The 22,594-nt window shown below is 35.6% G+C and overlaps 1 protein-coding gene across 1 annotated transcript; it reads right to left on the reverse strand.

The window, feature by feature from the left end:
- Window positions 1–15,016: 15,016 nt before the first annotated feature.
- Window positions 15,017–19,542, reverse strand: LOC127126023 (glutathione gamma-glutamylcysteinyltransferase 3). Its single transcript, XM_051054887.1, has 7 exons — window positions 19,065–19,542; window positions 17,888–18,126; window positions 17,328–17,491; window positions 16,471–16,522; window positions 16,112–16,339; window positions 15,450–15,965; window positions 15,017–15,361 (listed from the first exon to the last, which is right to left on the reverse strand). The coding sequence occupies exons 1-7, from the start codon at window positions 19,291–19,293 to the stop codon at window positions 15,299–15,301; spliced, it is 1,491 nt and encodes a 496-aa protein (XP_050910844.1). The 5' UTR covers window positions 19,294–19,542; the 3' UTR covers window positions 15,017–15,298.
- Between the last annotated feature and the right edge of the window lie 3,052 nt (window positions 19,543–22,594).

Below are 22,594 nucleotides of genomic sequence, written 5' to 3' on the forward strand. Positions count from 1 at the left end.
TTCGGTGAAGCCTACGGTTAAATGATGATCGTCCCTTCGAATGCTAAGGTATCTTTACAAATGTTGCCTTCAATGACCGATCGATGACCCTACGATGACCTTTTTACATCCAAAGGATAAAACTACTTACTTCTCAATAGTAAGGACAGTTTTACCCTCCTGAGGATAGGAAATACCCTTAAAGACCTTGGGTAGGTATAACTCCTAAATGCTTAATCACTACTTAAAACATTTTCCATATCTCACACTTTGCAAATACTAGAAAATCACCACTTGGCATACATTCATACTAGAATCATTACCAAGTTATATTTTTCTAAAACAGCTTTCAAAATTAAACGAGATAAATACTTTGTATACATTCGTACAAGAATCATTACAAAGTTAAACTCTCTTTTCAAAACATTTTCTAAGCAATTCACAAACACTTTTTTCAGACAAGAAAAATATAAGTGATCAAGCATTTAAGAGCCCATGGATAACCATGGATACAAAGGGTGCTAACACCTTCCCTTTGTATAATGTACCTCCCGAACCCAAAATCTAATTAAGGTCTTTCCTGTTCTTTTCCACCTTTCCTTCTTGGATAAAAGAAAAGTCGGTGGCGACTCTTGCTATCTGCGACATTGCGATTAAAAGCAAAACACACCAAGTCAGTTCACCGTATGACATAGTCGCATATGCCATAAATCACAAGACTCAACAGTATAAGCAGAAATCACATTATTATTATTATTATTAACAATATTACACTTGAACATATTCTCACAAAGATAACCTTTCCCCACAAACATTCCCCCTTTGGAGAGAATAAATTTATCTCCCTCAAATACAGATTTGAAACCATACTTATTAAGTAAAGGTACAGAAATCAAGTTTTTCCTAACTTCAGGAACATAGAATACATCTTTAAGAGTGAGTATTTTTCCAGATGTGAATTCAATCTCTACCGATCATTTTCCTTTGACTTGGACAGTAGAAGCATTTCCCATGTACAAAACACTACCATCTTCTTCATTAATGGTCTTGAATAGTTCTTTATTTTTGCACACATGACGGGTAGCACCAGAGTCTATCCACCAAGAATTAACATCTTCTATCATGTTGATTTCAGAAATAACAGCAACAAGATTTTCTTTTATTGCACTTGAATTCTTATCTTTGTTCTTTTTCTTTAAGAACCTGCACTCATGTTTAAAGTGTCCTGGATTTCCACAATGATAACAATTTCCTTTCTTTTTCTTTAGGTTGTTATAACCTTTGTGGTTTTCATGAGAATTTTTGAAATCTCGTTTTCTTTTATTGGAATGTTTGCTTGAATTTCCTTCCTCCATCACATGGACCTTCTCTTGAGTAAATTGGCTTTTAGTATCATCTTGTTTTCGATACTCTTCTTCTAAACGAAGGTGATTACCCAATTGTTCAAGAGAAATATCCTCCTTCTTATGCTTCATGGTTCTTTTAAAATCTTTCCAAGAAGGAGGAAGTTTATCTATTATGGAGGATACAATTATAGTTTCATCCATGTGCATATTATGTTGTTTGTAATTATTGAGAATACGTTCAATTTCATGCATTTGTTCCATAACAGACCTACCATCTATCATTTTATAATTATTAAATTGAGAAACAAGAAACTTCTTACTTGTAGCGTCCTCTTGCATGTATCTTGATTCCAATTTCTCCCATAACTCTTTTGCGCAGTTACTGCTTTGATAAATGTCGAACAACGAATCGCACATACCGTTGAGGATGTATCCCATGCATATATAATCATCATTGTCCCACTTTTGTCTCTCTCTAGTTTCAGCAATTGTTTCATCTTCTTTTTCTTCCGGTTTTGGAATGTTAAGGACATACACCACCTTCAGTGTTGTGAGAAGAAATTTCATTTTTTCTGCCAACGAATAAAATTCCCTCCATCGAATTTCTCTAATTTCACAAAGTCAGAAGTCATCTCTTTTAGTGAAGCAGCTATTGAATAGGATAAAATTGTTCCTTAAGATTGTTATTGCCTTTGAACTTTTGGTGTTGCTGAAAAACTAAGAACAAATGGAGTTGAAACAGAGAAATTAATTTGCACGATAAACTTCCAAAGCGTGTAGTTTTACACTAAGCTTAAGGAACAATTCACCCCCACCAATCTTTCTATGTTGGATGCAAAAGGAGTTACCGGCGAATTTCCTGCAGGATACTTTGGAATTCTTAAAGAGAATTGCACAATCTCTCTAAGCGTATCTGTTGATAATATTTTACAGAAGAATGTTTCTTTCAATTGCTCTCATACATTAGAGAAGAGAAAGATGATTTAGAATGAGAAATTAATTGAGATTGGTTTTAGTGTATTTTCCCACCGTGACCATAACCTGTAATTTATATTGAAAATCACGTCTATTATGAAACAGTAGCAACTCTTAGAAAAGGCATGGCACTATTCCAATTGCAACTTAGTAACAACGTTTCGCATAAGAATAGCAAACATTTGTTTATACGTTGCAACTACTCCTAAAAGAAAGGAAACCAATTAAATGGCACTTTAGACCAATAATAATTACTATAGACCATGCAATTTGAATATAATATTTATATTTATATTATTAATTCAAATAATATAATCATACAATTAATTATTATTTTGGAAATTTTCTCACAAAATGTACTTGTAAACGGTACATTGTTTCTTTTACTTTCTTCTAACTTACTAATGTGTACTTTTTGGGTAGAGAGTTGAAAACAAAATAACTAAATGAATGTCTGTTCTGTTTAAATGATCCAACAAGCTGCTATAAATAATGAGAATTCCTTAAGGCACCCTAAGCATTGTTTCCCCTTCCTAGTGAAAAATCAAAATTATCCATAGAATTCGGAAATGAATCTCCGGACGCACACCAAACACATTCATTTTTGAATCAGACCCTACGGCTATGCCAATTTTCTTTTACGAAAGTGCATCTTCGTGTAGCAATGGAGGTGCATCTCCGGGTGTTGTTTTAATAATAAAAAAACATCAAATCCTTCTCCTTCCTCACTTCTCAAAATACTCTCAAAACACAACTCTCAAGTCTTAAACTATCTCACCGTACATTCTCTCAAACTCATTCAACCCATTTCAAAGCTTCTGCCACCAACATCCAATCGATTAAAGGGCTCACTAAACATCAAACTAAACTCACATTTGGTAAGTTTTTGATTTTTCTTTAAAAAAAATTTATTTCTAAATACATTTGTAGAAATTGAGCATTAGGCTATGTAATAGGTAGTTTAAATATATTATTTAAATGAGAAGTGTGTTTGATAGGTAGTTTGAATGATCAATGCATTATTTTTTACGTTGGAATAGTCTACATTTCTGTCATTGTTGTTCATATGAGTTGCAGAGCATTACAGAGTTGAACCTCCATAATTTTATAACGTTTTGATTTTTAGAATCCGGAGACACATCTCCGGAACTTATCAGTCTACATTGTTTGGATTGACCTCATTGTGTTTCAATCTATCCGTAAAATACTTATGTGATTTACGTATAGGCGTTATGCCTGATAAGCAAGATAGAATGAGACATGATAGAGTTGTGCAACATGCATAAGTTCATAGGGAAATAGCTCAATCATCGTAAGCACATGTCATTTCTAGCCTGGTTGATGCGAATGCGTCAACTTCTAGGGCTCATGTCATTTTTAGGCTTGGATTCTCTAGCACTTCTGATGAATATCTGGATAGTCATGTGCTCCGATGTACACTGAGGAGATGACACATGCTTATGCATTCATCCCGCTAAGAAGGAATTAGGTGACAGAGCTCTATTATAGTGCATCTTGACTGCTTAGTAGCAAAGGATATACACTTCCAAACATACATTGATCAATGTGATGCGCGTCACTTTGAAGACATAGCCTTATATTCTGAATAGTTGGCTTGCGATTCACGCATGATATTTCTGCACCTACTTGAGCGCGTCATGTAGAAGTTTGGCTACATGCAGTTTATTCTCAGAGACTCTTCCGATTTTGTTCATCACGCTATGACATGTAGTTATATGGGTGCCATATATGATGATTACCTTAATAATATGGTATCAAATGAGACACGAAGTACCATAGCTCCTGTCGACTAGAGTGTTACACACAGCTGTATCTAGTGATACTTCAGAGTGTCATATCCTTATATGACACCGAATGCTCCCGGAGATCCACCTAGGTCAGCTCATTAGGAGATACTAGCAGACGAGCATACTAGGGCATATCATGTTGTTGACGTGTTTCCTAGATGTCGTTGTATCATGGAGCTTAGGCAGACAGGTATAGACATATGACTCTACGGCTCATGCATCTTTGCCTTCGTATTTCCGTAGGAGATAGGTGTCACCTACTCAGGCACCTGAGGCTCCGTAGGCACCCGAGGCACAACATGCATCAAATAAATGACAAACAACATCACATTGTTGACGATAGTATTTATGCATCTTTTTAGTGTTTGTATCTCATTTTCATAACACTTTTGCTACACCATTACTAATGATTTATATGTACCATTTTTAGGCTTGGGTCCTCCAACACTTCCCATGCATATTTGATTGGTCATGTTCTTTAACCTACACTGAGGAGATACCATGTGCTTCTACATTCATCCCGCTCGGAGGAAATTTGACGATGGAGCCATACAGAGTGTATCTTGATCGATTGGTGTCCTAAGATACACACTTCCAAACGTACGTCAATCACCGTGAGACACGTCTCTTTGACGACATAGCCTTATATTCTGGATGGTTAACTTGCAATTCACGTATGATGTTTCCACACCTTCCTGAGCGCCTCAAGCGGAAGTTCAACTACATGTAGTTTGTTCCCAAAGACCCTTTAGAGTCTGCTCCTCCAACTATGACAAGTAGATATATTGGTGCCATGTATGATGATCACCTTAATCATTTGGTACATGATGAGGCACTGAGTATCATAGCTTCTTTCAACTGGAGTGCTACACACGGATACATCCAGTGGTATTTTAGAGTGTCACATCCTTATATGACACTGGATACTCTGAGAGATCCACCCGGGCCTTCTCATTATGATACTAGAGGAAGAGCATACTAATGTTGTTGATGTGTTTTCTAGATGTCGACGTATCATGAAGCTTGGGCAGACGGGTATAGACATATGAATTTTTCCTGATGGCTCTGAGGTGAATGATGTTCTAGATGCACATCATGAGGGAGGCATGAGAGGCACTAGAGTACAAGAGGCAACGTAGGAACATGGGGCTCCCGAGTCTGTCATACGCAGTATTACATAGTATTTGTATTAGAACCATTATTATCGGCTGTATTTAATTTTGATATCATTGTGTACTCGAGGTTATTAATTTAGAGATTAATTACTATACACTGTCAGTGTAAAAAGTTTTACACCGTCGGTTCATCACCATCACCCGTTTGTATTACTTTATAGATTTTTAAAATAAAAGTCAAACTTCTTTTAATATCCAACGTCTATAATTAAGTGATGGTGTAAAATCCTTTTACACTGACAGTGTATTTCAATTAATCTCATTAATTTATATATGTTATTTTCATATTATTTCGAAAGTGTATGGTTTAATTGAAGGAGAATTGCCATCCAAGGCGCAGCGGAATATAAAAATTTCTCCTTTAATGATCCTTACGAATGGGCATGATCAGTGATAGAATCGTTACCTCTTGTGGAGATTCAAACCTTTGGTGCAGATCTCTGACAATGATCAACCTTTGATACAGATCCACGGGGCGATCACGAACGTTGAACGATGACAACGTCTCTACACAGTCCACACGAACGGATTCCTTCAATCGCAGTGCTAGCTGTTTGTGAGTGAAGGCTTTGAGTGAGAGAGAGAGATACGAAATTCCAACTCTTCAGTTGTGTTCTCTGGAGTGTCTGGAGTGTCAATGCTTCTACCCAAGGGGTTCTATTTATAGAACCACTTGTGTGGGCTTCAAGCCAAAAAGCCCACTTAAGTGCATTTTGGCCCATATCTCAGAATATGCCAAAATTACTTAAGTATTTGGTACTTTACCATATTTCGTATTCTTCTTAAGTACACCGTACCTTACGATGTTCCTTAATTATTCTATCTCTCATCAATCCGTCCTTTGTGTGTGACCCTATAGGTTTTCGCGGCGTTGGCAATTATATTAAATCATGCATTTAACATAATAAACAGTGAGCGGTATCTAGCAACACATCACTGCTACCCAAGTCACGAAAATGTCATGTGATCTGACAAAACCTCCTGTGATAATAATTATGTGTATAATTACCCTTTTGCCCTTATGTCTATATTGAACACAAGGTATAGACCGTGTCATCCTTGTCCAGTTCAATATTGGGCCCATAGACATTTATCCTGTTAAGCAGGATTGGCAAATTCCATCTAGGACACTCATGTCCCTCAGCATGCTTCGTGGAGTACCCATCAACTGTCTTTATGGTCATCCAGTTACGGATAACGTTTGATCAGTAATAAAGCACTCAACTCTACATCTAGGATCCATAGTGGTTTCAGGTCGAAGAGTGGTATACACTATCATCACCATGAGAATAACTTATGACACTTTGCATAACTTTCTATATAGTATTCTCATAGCGGGTCAGTCCGGTATAAATATTACTCCTAATATTCATACCTATGTTTAAGACTTGATAACTCTTTATCCATGATCCATGAGATGTGATCATCAGTCTACAAACATAATAGTCTTAATGCTTTAATGTTATCCCACTTCACATTTAAAGCTCGACTACGGATACTTTAAGAATAGTGTCCTTATGTTTAATGTGTTCTCATGATTAAGTCACACTTAATACATTAAACGGACTATCTATTCTAGGGACTTTATTAATCAACCATAATAAAGAAAATGCCTTTTATTATTAATAAATAATTCGATACAAGTACCAAAAGTATTGGCCTCTAGGGCTTACACCAACAATCTCCCACTAGCACTAGAGCCAATCAGACATACCCCGTATGCCCATTGATCTAGTATGGCCATCATGCTTCTGCTGCGCAAGAGGCTTTCTCAGTGGGTTAGCAACATTGTCAAGTGTAGGTACTTTACATATTTTCACACAACGCCTAAGTATGTGTTTGAATCGTTGGTGAGATCTAGGCTCCTTAGTTTGTGCGATAACACCATTGTTATCATAATAGAGACCAATGGGATCCACAATGCTAGGGACTATGCCAAGTTTATTGATCCAAACAGCTTCCTTTGCTGCACTCAAGGCAGCAATATACTCGGCCTTAGTTGTAGAATCAGCAACTGCATCTTGCGTTGAACTTTTCAAGCTCACAATGCCACCATTTAAGCAAAACACATAACCAGATTGGATTCATATTAAAGCGTCTCAGCACTTTGTCTATGTACTCTGACTTAGGCCAAGCATTTCATAATCTATCTCTATAGATTCTGATAGGCTGCTTCACCCAGGTCCTTCATAGAAAAGCATTTCCCCAACCAAGACTTTACTTGTTGCAGGGTAGGGATATCGATTCCAATGAGTAATATGTCATCTACATATAATACCAGGAATACGATCATGCTCCCACTAACCTTCTTGTAGACACAAGGCTCATCTTCCTTCTTGATGAATCCATATTGTTTTACCGTTTCATCAAAATGAAGATTCCAGCTTCTGGAAGCTTGCTTCAATCCATAGATTGATCTTTGTTAGCTTACATATCTTATGGGCTTCTTCTGGTATGTCAAATCCTTCAGGCTGTGTCATGTACACATCCTCAAGAAGATTCCCATTAAGGAAAGCAGTTTTGACATCCATTTGCCATATTTCATAATCATGATATGCAGCGATAGCAAGTAAAATTCGAATAGATTTAAGCATTGCAACTGGTGAAAAGGTTTCATCATAGTCAACACCATGAATTTGTTTATATCCTTTTGCAACCAGTCTTGCCTTATAGGTATGTACCTTACCATCCATGTCAGTCTTCCCTTTTGAAGACCCACTTGCATCCTATAGGATTAACTCCTACAGGAGGCTCTACCAAGTTCCAAACTTGGTTCGTGTACATGGAATCTATTTCGGATTTCATGGCCTCTAGCCACTTCTCAGACTCGGGACCAGTTATGGCCTCTTGGTAGGTCACAGGCTCATCTTGATCCATGAGTAATACATCACCTTGATCTGTTATGAGATATCCATATCTTTCAGGTAGGTGACGTATCCTGCTTGACCTACGCTGGTCTTGTTCTACTTGAGCAGGTTGTTCTTCCACAACTACTTGTGTTTCCTGCTCTAATTCCTCCATAGGTTTATCGATACTTTGTGATTCTTGAATTTCTTCAAGTTCTACTTTCCTCCCACTGATTCCTTTGGAAATAAAATCCCTTTCTAGGAAAACTCAAGTTCGAGCGACAAACACTTTGCCCTCAGAAGGATTGTAGAAATAATATCCTCTTGTTTCTTTAGGATACCCCACAAATAAGCATTTATCAGATTTGGGCTTAAGCTTAGTTGAAATTTGTCGTTTCACGTAAACTTCGCAACCCCAAATCTTCATGTAAGACATATGTGGTCTCTTACCACTCCATATCTCATATGGTGTCTTTTCAACCATTTGGATGGAACACGGTTAAGTGTGTAAGCTGATGTTAATGGTGTATGTCCTCAAAAGGAGTTTGGAAGATTGGTGTGACTCATCATGAATCGGACCATGTCCAACAGGGTTTGATTTCTTCTCTCAGATACATCCTTCCATTGGGATGTTCCAGGAGGAGTAAGTTGGGATAGAATCCCACACTCTTTCAGATGGTCATCAAACTCTAGGATTAAATACTCATCACTTCGATCTGATCGAAGAGTTTTAATATTCTTACCTAGTTGGTTTTAACTCGTTAGGTTTCACCCTTTTGTATTAATGTTATTAATAGGCATTTCAAGATCAAGGACATATAGTCCATTGTTCATTTGTGCAGTAGCATAGAATATATCATTCAAATAAATTGAGCAACAATTGTTCTTTATTGTAAATGAAAAACAAACTTGTCCAAACAAGAAATGGAAATAATATTCCTGCTAATTGCAGGTACATAATAACAGTTCTCTAACTGAATTATTAAACCACTAGGTAAAGTCATTACAAAAGTTCCTACGGCTAAAGCAGCAACCTTTGCTCCATAGCCAACTCGTAGGTCGACTTCACCTTTTGCCAAATCTCTACTCCTTTTTAGTTCCTGCACATTTGTACAAATGTAAGAACCGCATCCAGTATCTAATACTCATGATATAGAAGTAGATAAATTAATAACAAAAATACCTGAAGTTGAAGTCTCTACTCCATTCTTCTTATCTTCCAGGTACTTTGGGCAGTTCCTTTTCCAGTGTCCGGTCTTACCGCAATGGAAGCAGGTGCCTTCTTTTGCTATGCCTCCACTAGGCTTCAAAGCAGCAGTGGGTCTGGGATTGACAACTTCCTTGCCCTTCCCCTTATCACTATGCTTAGTGGGCCTTTTGTTCTGTCTCTTTCCATTTCCGATCATCAGAATGGACTTCCCTTTTGCCTTCAGATTCTGCTCGGCAGTTCTTAACATGGCGAGCAGTTCAGGAAGAGATTTGTCCATATCAATCATATTAAAATTAGGACAAATTGACTGAAACTATCTGGCAACGATTGCAAGATCAAGTCAGTTGCAAGTTCCTTTTCGAGGGGAAAACCCAATCTCTCAAGGTTTTCCACATACCCAATCATTTTGAGTACATGGGGACCTACAGGGGCTCCCTCAGCTAACTTGCTTTGAAAAAGGGCTTTAGAAACTTCAAACCTCTCATGCCTTGCTTGCTCTTGATAGAGCAACTTCAGGTGTTCGATCATATCGAATGCTGACATGTTCTCATGTTGCTTTTGCAATTCTGAGTTCATGGTAGCCAGCATGAGACAAGCAGTTTCATTTGCATCATCGACATGCTTCTTATAAGCATCTCTTTCTGCCTTAGGTGCAGAACTAGGAGGTTCCTCTTCAGGAACAGGTGTCTCCAAGACATACAGCTTTTTATCATGTTTGAGGACAATCCTCAGGTTTCGGTGCCAATCCAGAAAATTTGTCCCAGACAATTTTTCCTTGTCAAGGATCGATCGCAAAATGTTGTTAGAGGTGTTTGTTGTCATGGTAATCTACATAAGAAATAATGAAAATATAAGTATCATTGGCATATTTAATTAGGCCTTTAATTAAACATGCTCCCACTATTTTACTCAAAACAAATGACCCTCATCATCTGATTCGGAAAATCCCGTTGGAAGATTTTCTAGTGGGTCGAGATCCATATTTCACTTCGTTCTAAGTCCGCGTAGGCGGATTACACAAAACTAGGTTATTTAGGTAGGAACTCCTTCCAATTGTATCTCATACAACTCTCGAATATTTCAATTGGGTGAATAACTCCTTATTCTAATCCATCATATGGATTATTCCCAACTCTTGCTTCTAAACATATATAATAAAATTATAATTAAGTTTGAACCATTGTCTTAGCAGTTGGATATTACATTTATCCCATCGCACCCTACTAATATAGAACATGCACCTCGCGTAGGCGAAACCTACATATCCTATACCAATCTTGATGAGTGCTAAAACTTGGAAAGCAAACACATATAATATTATTATAATTTGTTTAGTTAAGTTTGACCCATTGTTTTAACAGTTGGATATTACAATTATCCCATCGCACCTTACTAATATATAGATCATGCACCTCGCGTAGGCGAAACCTACATTATCCATTACAAGTCTTGATGAGTGTTAAAACTTGGAAAGCATAAAACTTAATATTTAGTTTTGAGGGAATTGCAATTTTACTGATCTCACCGGCTTGTTTATCATATAAACCGTCTCTCACATGCATCAACATACATTCACATGCATCAACATACATACAAACAAAATGAAACAGTTATGGCCCCTAGCGCAATTGTTCTCCCAAGCCAATGAGAGAACCTAAGCTAACCTATAACGATCTAAGCTTCTCCAAGCAAGATCTTCAAGGTTGTCTTCCTTTGGCACTGACTTCTTTGCTTTCTTCATATCATTACATTACATGAAAGAAACTCGTTTTACATACGAGGGAGTGAGATGAGAAAAGAAGTTACATTTGGGAGATTAAGAGAGAGGCACGACACGCAGGTCGTATTTTAAAATCCAAAACAAAACAAAGGAAAACTAAGGCCATAACCGATCACCACAAGACAATAATAAAAACTTTATTATTATTATTAATTCCTTTAATTAATAAAATTAAATTTCGACAACCGATCACACTACGCAGAGTTAGCCGGGGGTCCGCTGCCCGGACAGCGGGAACGGGTGTTCCGCTGCCCGGTCAGCGGACGGTGGTTCCGCTGACCGTTCAGCGGACAGGGGTCAAGGGGGCAGCGCCCCTTGCGGGGTCTAAGGGGCAGCGCCCCGCTCGAAAATTTTAATGAACAATTCATTTAAAAATTGACGTCGTTTTTCGTATCAACACTTGATACTTCAAAGCACTTTTTCTAGCCGAACCGGTGAATTTTTTTTCTTGCGTTAACCGGTTAACCATATGCGTTAACCGGTTAACACTGTTTGAAAACATTTAGAAAACTCTTTTCTGCCTTGCGTTAACCGGTTAACCAAATGCGTTAACCGGTTAACACTGTTTGAAAATCTCAAAAAATTTTATTTCGCATTCCGTTAACCGGTTAACCATATGCGTTAACCGGTTAACACTGTTCCAAAATTAAAAAAATTATTTCGTATTACGTTAACCGGTTAACCATACGCGTTAACCGGTTAACACTGTTCGGAAAAGTGTTTAGGACGCACAACTCTTGTGCAATCAAACCCCAATCGCATAACTCTCTAACAACACAACCCTTGTGTCGTCACTAACCCTGATGCACCAATTTCAGACCGTCAAATACGTCTCGATTGTTAATTCAGTATGATTGATCAACACGTCATTGCTTCACCATACTAATGTCGGATCAAGAAGCAAACGACCATTGATCGCTCAAAGGAAAACAATCATCGAGGTTTTTGAATGAATGAAACAAGAACACTATATCATATATAATGTATTTTGCATCAGGGTTACATATATCACATATATGTAACTTGATCGATCTCAATTTAACTTTGATTCATTCTGTTTTAATCATATTATTACAGAACAAAAACAGTTATCAGATTCATGGTTTCGTAAGTGGCTCTGATACCACTGAAGGAGAATTGCCATCCAAGGCGCAGCGGAATATAAAAATTTCTCCTTTAATGATCCTTACGAATGGGCATGATCAGTGATAGAATCGTTACCTCTTGTGGAGATTCAAACCTTTGGTGCAGATCTCTGACAATGATCAACCTTTGATACAGATCCACGGGGCGATCACGAACGTTGAACGATGACAACGTCTCTACACAGTCCACACGAACGGATTCCTTCAATCGCAGTGCTAGCTGTTTGTGAGTGAAGGCTTTGAGTGAGAGAGAGAGATACGAAATTCCAACTCTTCAGTTGTGTTCTCTGGAGTGTCTGGAGTGTCAATGCTTCTACCCAAGGGGTTCTATTTATAGAACCACTTGTGTGGGCTTCAAGCCAAAAAGCCCACTTAAGTGCATTTTGGCCCATATCTCAGAATATGCCAAAATTACTTAAGTATTTGGTACTTTACCATATTTCGTATTCTTCTTAAGTACACCGTACCTTACGATGTTCCTTAATTATTCTATCTCTCATCAATCCGTCCTTTGTGTGTGACCCTATAGGTTTTCGCGGCGTTGACAATTATATTAAATCATGCATTTAACATAATAAACAGTGAGCGGTATCTAGCAACACATCACTGCTACCCAAGTCACGAAAATGTCATGTGATCTGACAAAACCTCCTGTGATAATAATTATGTGTATAATTACCCTTTTGCCCTTATGTCTATATTGAACACAAGGTATAGACCGTGTCATCCTTGTCCAGTTCAATATTGGGCCCATAGACATTTATCCTGTTAAGCAGGATTGACAAATTCCATCTAGGACACTCATGTCCCTCAGCATGCTTCGTGGAGTACCCATCAACTGTCTTTATGGTCATCCAGTTACGGATAACGTTTGATCAGTAATAAAGCACTCAACTCTACATCTAGGATCCATAGTGGTTTCAGGTCGAAGAGTGGTATACACTATCATCACCATGAGAATAACTTATGACACTTTGCATAACTTTCTATATAGTATTCTCATAGCGGGTCAGTCCGGTATAAATATTACTCCTAATATTCATACCTATGTTTAAGACTTGATAACTCTTTATCCATGATCCATGAGATGTGATCATCAGTCTACAAACATAATAGTCTTAATGCTTTAATGTTATCCCACTTCACATTTAAAGCTCGACTACGGATACTTTAAGAATAGTGTCCTTATGTTTAATGTGTTCTCATGATTAAGTCACACTTAATACATTAAACGGACTATCTATTCTAGGGACTTTATTAATCAACCATAATAAAGAAAATGCCTTTTATTATTAATAAATAATTCGATACAAGTACCAAAAGTATTGGCCTCTAGGGCTTACACCAACATTAATTTATATAAAATTGAATATGATTGTAATGTTATAATCCATCGTCAATTTCATTAGTGCATCTCTAAAAAAAAATCAAAAATTAATATATGGTGTGAATACGAAAACGCATCTTCGGATTCTGCCTGGGGTGAATATGAAGATACATCTCTGGATCCATTTATATAAAAAAAAGTGTTTCATTGAAGAATAGTTCTTGAGATGCATCTCCCGATAAAATTTTGAAAATATTTTGGATGTGACTCAGTTGAGACGTGTTTCAGTGAGACTCAAAATGCGTTCGAAAACACATTTCTAAAATAATGTTTTTCCACCACATAATAGGATAAACAATTCTCTAAATAATTCTACAAACTTAAAAACTTGCACCACAAGTTTAATATTATTTTTTTGTTAAAAAAAATAAGTGGATGACATTTTAGAAATCACCATAGTTAAGATAGAAGTCAAATAATTACAGATTTTTCAAAAAAAATAAATCTGGTAAAAGTTGAACTCTTTCAAATTTCTTACCATTTGAATTAACTTTTATCGACACAAACTTAATATTGATTCAGAACATTTATTATTCTCCTTTATATATAAAATTTTCTGTACATTTTCTATTAGAAGTTTGAAGCGATATATCAAAATGAAATCGAACTTTAACCTATAGCACTTTGATAAAATGACACAAATCTCGTCTAAATTAACCAGAAGTCTCAAATTTGAAATCAGTTATTAATCAAAAGATATCGGTTTATCAACATTGAAATAGAATTTTGAGATAATATAGTACATAATTTCTCCCTCTCACTAGTGCCATCAATGTGAGAGTTCTGTTTCAATGTCAATTTCATAACCATTTTATGAACATGGAGGGGCATTAACTTCTTTAAAATCAATGAATTCTACAACTTCTTTTAAGTTACCAATCTCCTACCATATAATTCATTTGATGAAGCTTTCAACAACAATGCCATTATTACCTAAGGCTTTGTTACCTACTTCTAGTGCCTGATTGAGGAAAAGCATCTAAGCCAACCTTGGTCATCAATGAGTCTTGAGGCTATATTCAACCGCACTAGAATTTAGAAACTTAATGGTAAATTTTAAAAACTTTTACAGAAAGGGACCTAGATTTGCTGTCGTAAGATAATCACAAGCTACACGCGGTAGACGAAATCGATCCTTCATCTCATATTTAATTTTCCAAATGATTAACATCATAGATGAACGGTATATCCATGGTATCCTACGAAGCACGGACACCTCGAACACGATCCCGGCATTGACGCGGCTACACAGTAATAATTTGAAAAAATGAATAAATTAAATCTAATCACAAGTGTCGGTGCAGGTACAGGTGTCAAACACCGACACGGACACGCCTTATTTCAAAGGTGTCGGTGTTAATGGTATCACATAAAAGGCCCAATACTTCAAGGGTCTTGAACTCTTTCATCAATGTTCATCTTCCATGTGTAATGCAATCAACATGATATTCTTCTCATGTGTATCCAATTACTTTAAATTCCATACACAAAGGTAAAACTATTGTTGAATTTTGGCGCGTTCAACATGATCATTACGGCATGGACATGCTGCATTGAACCCAAGTTCAATAAATATCCAATGCTTAAACCGGGTCGAATGTAACTTTATTGTGGAACCCGATACATTAGTTAAAATTAAGAGTATCATCAGGTAGAAGGAGCACCATTATCAGTCATGAGAAAGTGAAGTTGCTCTCGCAAGAACAAAACCTGGATAAGAATAACCACAGTTATTAAGTTTTTCAAAACTTAGATTAAAGAAAGACTGAAAAACTAGTTCTAAAGAAATGGACATTACCTCCTCCGAAAGTAAGGGAGGGAGATCTTCAGTTGTTAGAAGACTCGCAACTTCAACACGCAGCTTTTCGTCTTTAATGCCAGACCATGTATGCAAGGGCAAGGCGAATAAAAGCACTGTTAAGACATCGGCAGTAGATGGGTGCATTCCAATGCACTGACCCTCATTACAGAGACATAAGCTACTCGGCTTCCTTTGACACAAAGGAACCAATACATCAACTCCTTGTCCACTACTGCCTCCAGTTGTAGTAACAGTTCCGGAAATCAACGTTACTGGATTTTCACTATCAACATTCAGATGCTTTACATCTATTTTACTACAGCATTTTCCGCCCGACAAACGACAACCAGTCAAGAGATCCGCCCCCTGGCAGCAAACACGTGCTGCAAGCGCTGACAACGTATCTCTGTCACCGAGGTTTGCAATGGTATCACAGCATGATCTTTCTGAATCCAACCACCTGATCACGTGTTTAAAGAGTTCAGTTGACCGAATTTGTTCCAGTACATCTGCCTGAAATCTCAAAGCTCCCAAACGTTACGATTGTTTGTTTATTGGATTTTCTTCTACAAGATAAGTTTCTGATCATGCATGACATGTTTATCAAATTCAAAAGTGAAATTATTTTCCTCAAATGGAAAAGTAAATAGTTTCAAAACCTTGATTGCTAGCCTTCCTTTCTCCTCCTCGCTCAATGTGAGATTCCCGTCTTCTTGCCTACGAACCTCAGCAATCCATGTGATAAACTCCCTCAATTCACTAGGAGGAGATTTATATACAACAGAGAGCACTTCTGGAATTTCTTTTAGATTCTCTGATTTTAGAATAAGAGGAACGTCTTCAGTTAGAAATTTGGCAACACTGCTCCAACCTTCATGTCTACAACTCTGCATATAGTCAAAAATAAGTTCAACCATCACATCGAAGTTCCTGTTGGGGTTAACATAAAAATTCATGAAATTAGAAAATTGATCTGTTTTTCAACGGTTTGACCAAGAATCCGCCAGTAGTACATTACCACAGTATAAAGTATTGATGGTGCCCTGTTAAGCCTTGAAATAATCATGTACCTGAAATACCAGTGTCCAAATATAAATGGAGGGCACCAAGATTAATTGCACAGGCTTTAAAACTGAAAAGATTTCATAAAATTGTAACCTTCAAATCCCAGAGTTTAATGATATCAGCAATACACTTAAATAGTATAATTTCTAAATACTGAAGAAAGCTAAGCCAAACTGCAACAGCAGATAACTACCAATCAGCCAAATATGGCGGTGAAACAAGAGTTGAGTGGATGCAATCATTACGACTATGATATGAGGTAAAGGTATTTCACTACCACCCTTTTCCGTCACAAGTTAAGTTCTACAACATGACTGTAATGAAACTTGTTGTCCACCCCCCCCTCCTGTCCTCGTAAGAAAAATTCACCAAAAAGACTCGGAAGATGTACATCTATAATTTATGGATGAGTATAAGTAATTCAATAGAAAATCATCGTTGACAATTTTGAACAACGATCATCCTCCGGGGTTCTGCTTTTTCTATATCTTCTGTTTAATGTGAATACACTAAGGCATAAATAATAATTTAGTTTCTCGTGGTATAGTATGCACGCCAAGAAATAGTACCGTTTATAAAAGTTTATAAACTTGAATCAAAAGAAAGAACATCACATAAGATAAAAATCTTATAAGTAAAATATTAACCCTACTTTCAATACGAACAAAAGACATAGCAGTGTTTAGTTTTAGTGAAAGGAAAGACGCAACAATTTGATAGAAGCAGCAGTGAAAGTTACATTTTGTTGACAAAATTGTGAGACATTACAATAAAAAAATATGTTTAAATTAACAATGCACAAGAACTTACCCCCTATGTTGTCCTGTATCTTGATCGATGGTATTCAATGCATTCCAAAGAATGGTAACGGGAACCCAGTGAGGAGGATATTTGAATCGAGCAACATCCAATAACAGGACCATATCCCTTTCAGCATGATATCCTCCAAGCGGTGAAAAATGCCCAGTTCCAGTCTGTTACTCAGCAATATGAAGTTTCCATCACGTATATATATCGTGTCTAAGTATAAATGATGTTAAATAGTGAATTCCCAAAGTCCTGTGAAATTAAAAACCGACTTGACGTAGACTGGGAGGCAGTTCGGATATACTTCTCATTAAACATTCACGGAAAAAAAATTCTGAAAAAATTTTAAAACAAAAAGTTTTCGTATAAGTTGAAATTAGTATCTGAAATTTAATATTTTTAGAAGCTCAGTTATTTAACTTCTTCATAAACGTCTATAAGTTTAAAAGGTTTTTCTGCAAGTGAAGAAATGTCACCTTGTTTTAATTGATATTAAGCAAGCACTTATATAACATAAAGTGATAAAACTAACTAACATAAGGGGAATGAGTCCTTTACCAAACCTGATTAAGTGGAGTCCTGAGGTAAGAGACAATGACATGACAATCCTCAGAAGAAGAACATGAAATTACACGGTTGCGAAAATCATCAATGTTGCTCTGATCCGATCGAAAAGCTTCAACTTTAGCTCCATTACATCGAGCCAAGCACGCAACTTTTCCGAATGTAATGCCTTGTGACTTAATCTTCTCCAAAGGCTCACAGCAATCCAACATTGTATCATCAAACCACCTCCAAGGACCTGTTAACTAAATCCTTAATCATTTTTAAATTCATTTTTACCCAAGATCAGGCTTCACTAACCAATTAACTTTAAATGGTAAAGTAAGTAAATATCAACTTTGTTGTCAAGAATTATTACAATCTAACACCTAAAAGTAAACAACTCACTTTATAGAGTAAAATGTATATGATAGACAATTAATTGACAAATCAAAGGTGGATATTGCAAGTGTAGTCAAGATCCTGTGTTGGATCGTAAGATTGTAAGATGTTACAAGCCAAGGATGCTTGAGAATGCTAGAAAAATCATTTTGGTTGTTGGTGTGGTCAAACATCGAGCTTTCTGAAGCAAGATCGTAAAGAAAAACGTGTTGGGCCTGTTTTTGGGTCTGAGTTATAAATTTCATGTTTTTGTGTATGTATGTATGTATAAATATATATGAAACTACCATTTTTCTCTTCGGTAGGATCTTAAATGTCGTGCTAACAATCTGAGTTTTACGCTCTTTCACAAGCCGGCCGACCTTACTTAAGATATCGTGCTTGACTACATAGATTGCAAGCATGGCAAAACAAATTATGAGTTTGTTGAAATAGCAACCATTGATTTTCTCATTTTACACTTTACTCCTATGTTTGGTTATATTTTTGGAGGAGTCAAAATTGATCCTAGAGTAGAATTAATTTTGTTATGTTTACATGTTTTCAAGTAGAATTGATTTTGGCTTCAAAATTGAATCTTACAAGCAATAATTTGAAGCTTTTACCTCTAGAATTGATTTTAACCCTCAATATGTTTTGGTTCAAAATCACTTAACTCATTTTTGCTTGAAACACACATTTAAAGAGCCAAATTTCAACCATAAATAGCTTACTTACTTTGCAATCTAAAGAAAACTAATCAATCGAGAAGGAAATTTAAACAAAATAAATAGAGCTTAATTACAAAGAAAGTACCTTTCCATTTTCTACCGGGATCAATAGCAAGAGCATTGAGGACAACAGAAAGAGTGGCTAAACCACAGAAAGCAGGCTCTGATTGAGTCTGATAGTATGAAATTAACTTGAAGAAACCCTCCATTTTCCCCTTCGCAAGAGCTTCGGTGAAGATTTTCTTTCCTTCCGGTGATGAAAACTCAATTGACGGGGGAGGGAGGGTTCTGCGGTATATACCCGCGCTTGCCATGCATAAACTCTGATTGATGCAGTTTTTCAATTCCTCTTGTTCTTCGTCAACTTTCGTTCTTGTTTCGTGTTTTATATATATATATATATACCTTGCTTGGATCGGAAGCTTATTTGAGGTATGAGATGAACCAAGAATAGGACAATACAAAGAGATTCATAATTATAAGATATGAAAGCACCACAAGAGCTTTACCATGTTTAAGATATCATAAAAATCCTCATTACAAAAAAATATCATTTTTTATACTAAATAGACTCAATACAAGTGAGTCAAATAATGTGAACACTTTCTATTAGAATATAGAAATTAACTGGATTTTAGTTAGATTTTTTAATTTATATATCGGTTAGTTTATTAATGTTGGGATAAATATTAGGTAAAGAATAACATTTATAATTATTTTATTATATTAGTATGAAAGTTCATTAGATTTAGACTTATTTTTATTTAGGTAAGTTTATTCTAACATTATAAATTATAAGTTTGAATTATATTAAAATATTTGTTTATATGATATCATTAATTTTTTATTTTTGAGATTTTCCTTCCGTTTAAATCTTACTTACATTGCAGATTATTTTGATTGTTTTTCTCGTCTTTAAAATTCAAAAAACTATTCATCAAAAGAAATTATTCATTTTTGTGTGTATTGTTTATTCATAAGTAGTGTTTATTTTGTGTTTTTTATTTATTTTGAAATAAACTTTTATTCCGACGACATTGTTAATCTTGTGTTCACTTTTCATTCAAATAGTATTGATCATTCTGTATGTAATATCATTAAGAAAAAAATGGAACAAAGTTTGTATGTCTTTTTCTTGTTCTTTAGATAATACACTTTTGTAAAGATCAATCAATATGGTTGACAATAGATCTATCGTGGTTTATGTCTTTAATATTATCTATTTTGGCCCGTACTTTGATCCTTGGTTCTGGTATGACTTATTACATGAAATTTGATTCACATTTTTTTAAAGAATATTTTTCCTTATTGCATTTTGTATATTATTGTTGCAGATAGTTCTCGTACTCGGATTGATGAACGTGGAAATATTGATCTTCAATCTTTTAAATTGAAAATGTGTTTTACGTTCTCGATCTATCGAACAATCTTATCTCTATTTGTAAACTTATAAATGATAATATTTATGCAGTTATAACTTTTTATTCTCATTGTGTTTTTCAAAATCTTGCAACAGTGAAGACAATTGGAGTAACTAAAGAACATGAAGGATTATAGTACTCTCTAAAGCACAAATTGATCAGAAGGTGTTGTCTTATGCAACTCAATCTGAAATATATTATTCTTCTTTCTCCCAAATATGACTTCAACACAAACGTCTTCTTCATCCTCTTCTTTCTTTAATGAAATGTATGTTTTCATCATTGTTTTTCAAAATGATATGTTGAGTCTTTTAAATATGATATTTGTCAGTTTGCTAAATACAATCGAACTACTTTTCTTCCGAGTCTTACTAAAAGTGTTGAATCATATTATCTTATTTATTCTGATGTTTGAGGACTAGCCCATATTTATAAAATTTTCGGTGCGAGATGATTTTTTTCTTTTATTGATAATTATTCTTGAGTAACTTGAGTTTTCTTGATGAATAATAAATTAAAAATACCACAATTATTTATTCAATTTTAAAATATTGTACAAAACTAATTTAATAAAGGTATTAAAAGAATACATTATGAGTAGACACTCTATAATAAAATGAATTCGTAGAAAGAAAAAATTGTCACTTACTTGAAATTGCTCAAACTTTTCTCTTCCAAGTGTCTCTCCCAAAATCATTTTGAGGTGAAGTAGCTTTTACCAATTCTTATCTGATTAATCATGTGTCATATCGTATTATAGGTAAGGTTCATAAGTAATATTGGACTAAGTTGGTTTCTTGTGCACTTAAATGTGTCTTTGTGTGTTATCCTCCTAATAAAAAAGGATACAAATGTTATCTTTCATGAAAATTTATCTTACTTCACTCGTCCCTAGCCTCTGTAGGAGTGCATAAAATTTGAGTTTTTGATACTTGGTCATAAATTCACTAAAACACATGTTGTAAGTACTCATAGTCCTGAGTCTACTTCATAACCTAATTTGTCGCCTATTATGAGTGAATCTAATCCCAATCATAGTTCTAAGTCTACTTCAGAATCTAAGATGTGTCCTATTGTGAGTGAACCTATTTCGCACATCGCTTGGACTTAGCAAGAATTGTTGTGTTCCACTTGTGGCACCTAGCCTTTGTCAAAAGTCTTTCATGCACCATAAGCCTAGTGAATATCTAGATCCAATGATAGCCTTTCAAATTCCAAATGATATTCCGGTCTTATCTTGTATTAATAAAAGCAAGAGAAGATAAAATGTATTTATAATCATGTCTAACATAAAACTCATTATCTTTAGTTTTCCCTACCCATGCCTGTCTGCACCATCCTCAAGAAAGGGAGGAGGAATAGAAATAGTTCGATTAACCATCTAAACATTAAACCAATTTTGAAACAACTTAATTTCCAATAAACCCCGTTATTAATAACATTTTTAACTGTTAGGGTAATATCTAAAGTAATGTCACTCTTGGCCACTTTGAAGAAGAGAGGTTGTTCTGTTGAAATCTAAGGATTGAGCCAAAACATGAATCTCAATCCATCTCTAAGATTCCAACTAATATTTTAATGAAATTTGTCCTAAATATTAGCTAAAGATTTCCATAATGGAGAATTAGTGAAAATTCAAATTATATTCTCTAACAGGTTTTGATTGCTACCATACTTATTAATGAGAGCCTGGCACCATATATTATTAGGATTATTCAATAAATTCCAAAGCATTTTCAGAAGAAATGCATCATTAATTAACTAAGGATGTTTGATGATTAAGCCACCATGCTCCTTAGGCATACAACATACCTCTCAACTGATCATAAGAGCATGTAAGTTGTCTATCTATCTCCCCAAATAAATCCTCGTTGAAGTTTTTCCACCTCATTACTAATAGTAGTAGGTACTCTGTGTATTGTATATCAAAATAAGAGACATCAATGAATTATTCTTCCGACTAAACTCAAACATTGGGTACTCTGTTATTGTGTATTGTTCTTCCGACTAAACTCAAACATTTATTTGTCAAACCACTTAGACATCAATGAATCTGCTCAATAATATGCATAAATCTATTTCTCGAGTTTTTACCATGGGTAATGTTCGCCTTAAGATACTTTCCCAAGTTTGAGACTTCTATAAATCCTTTATGTTGCATGATTTCATGCCAAAGTTGGGGATTTTCGTTAGC

This window comes from Lathyrus oleraceus, chromosome 3 (assembly GCF_024323335.1).
Source record: "Lathyrus oleraceus cultivar Zhongwan6 chromosome 3, CAAS_Psat_ZW6_1.0, whole genome shotgun sequence".
Lineage (NCBI taxonomy): Eukaryota > Viridiplantae > Streptophyta > Magnoliopsida > Fabales > Fabaceae > Lathyrus > Lathyrus oleraceus.

What these genes read in the sequence shown, in the direction of transcription:
- LOC127126023 (XM_051054887.1), bottom strand. Translation starts at nt 19,293, where the DNA reads ATGGCAAGCGCGGGTATATACCGCAGAACCCTCCCTCCCCCGTCAATT. An exon ending in TCAGGACTCCACTTAATCAG is followed by an intron (nt 17,492 to 17,887) that starts GTTTGGTAAAGG and finishes GCTGAGTAACAG; the next exon opens with ACTGGAACTGGGCATTTTTC. An exon ending in GATACAGGACAACATAGGGG is followed by an intron (nt 16,523 to 17,327) that starts GTAAGTTCTTGT and finishes CTGGTATTTCAG; the next exon opens with GTACATGATTATTTCAAGGC.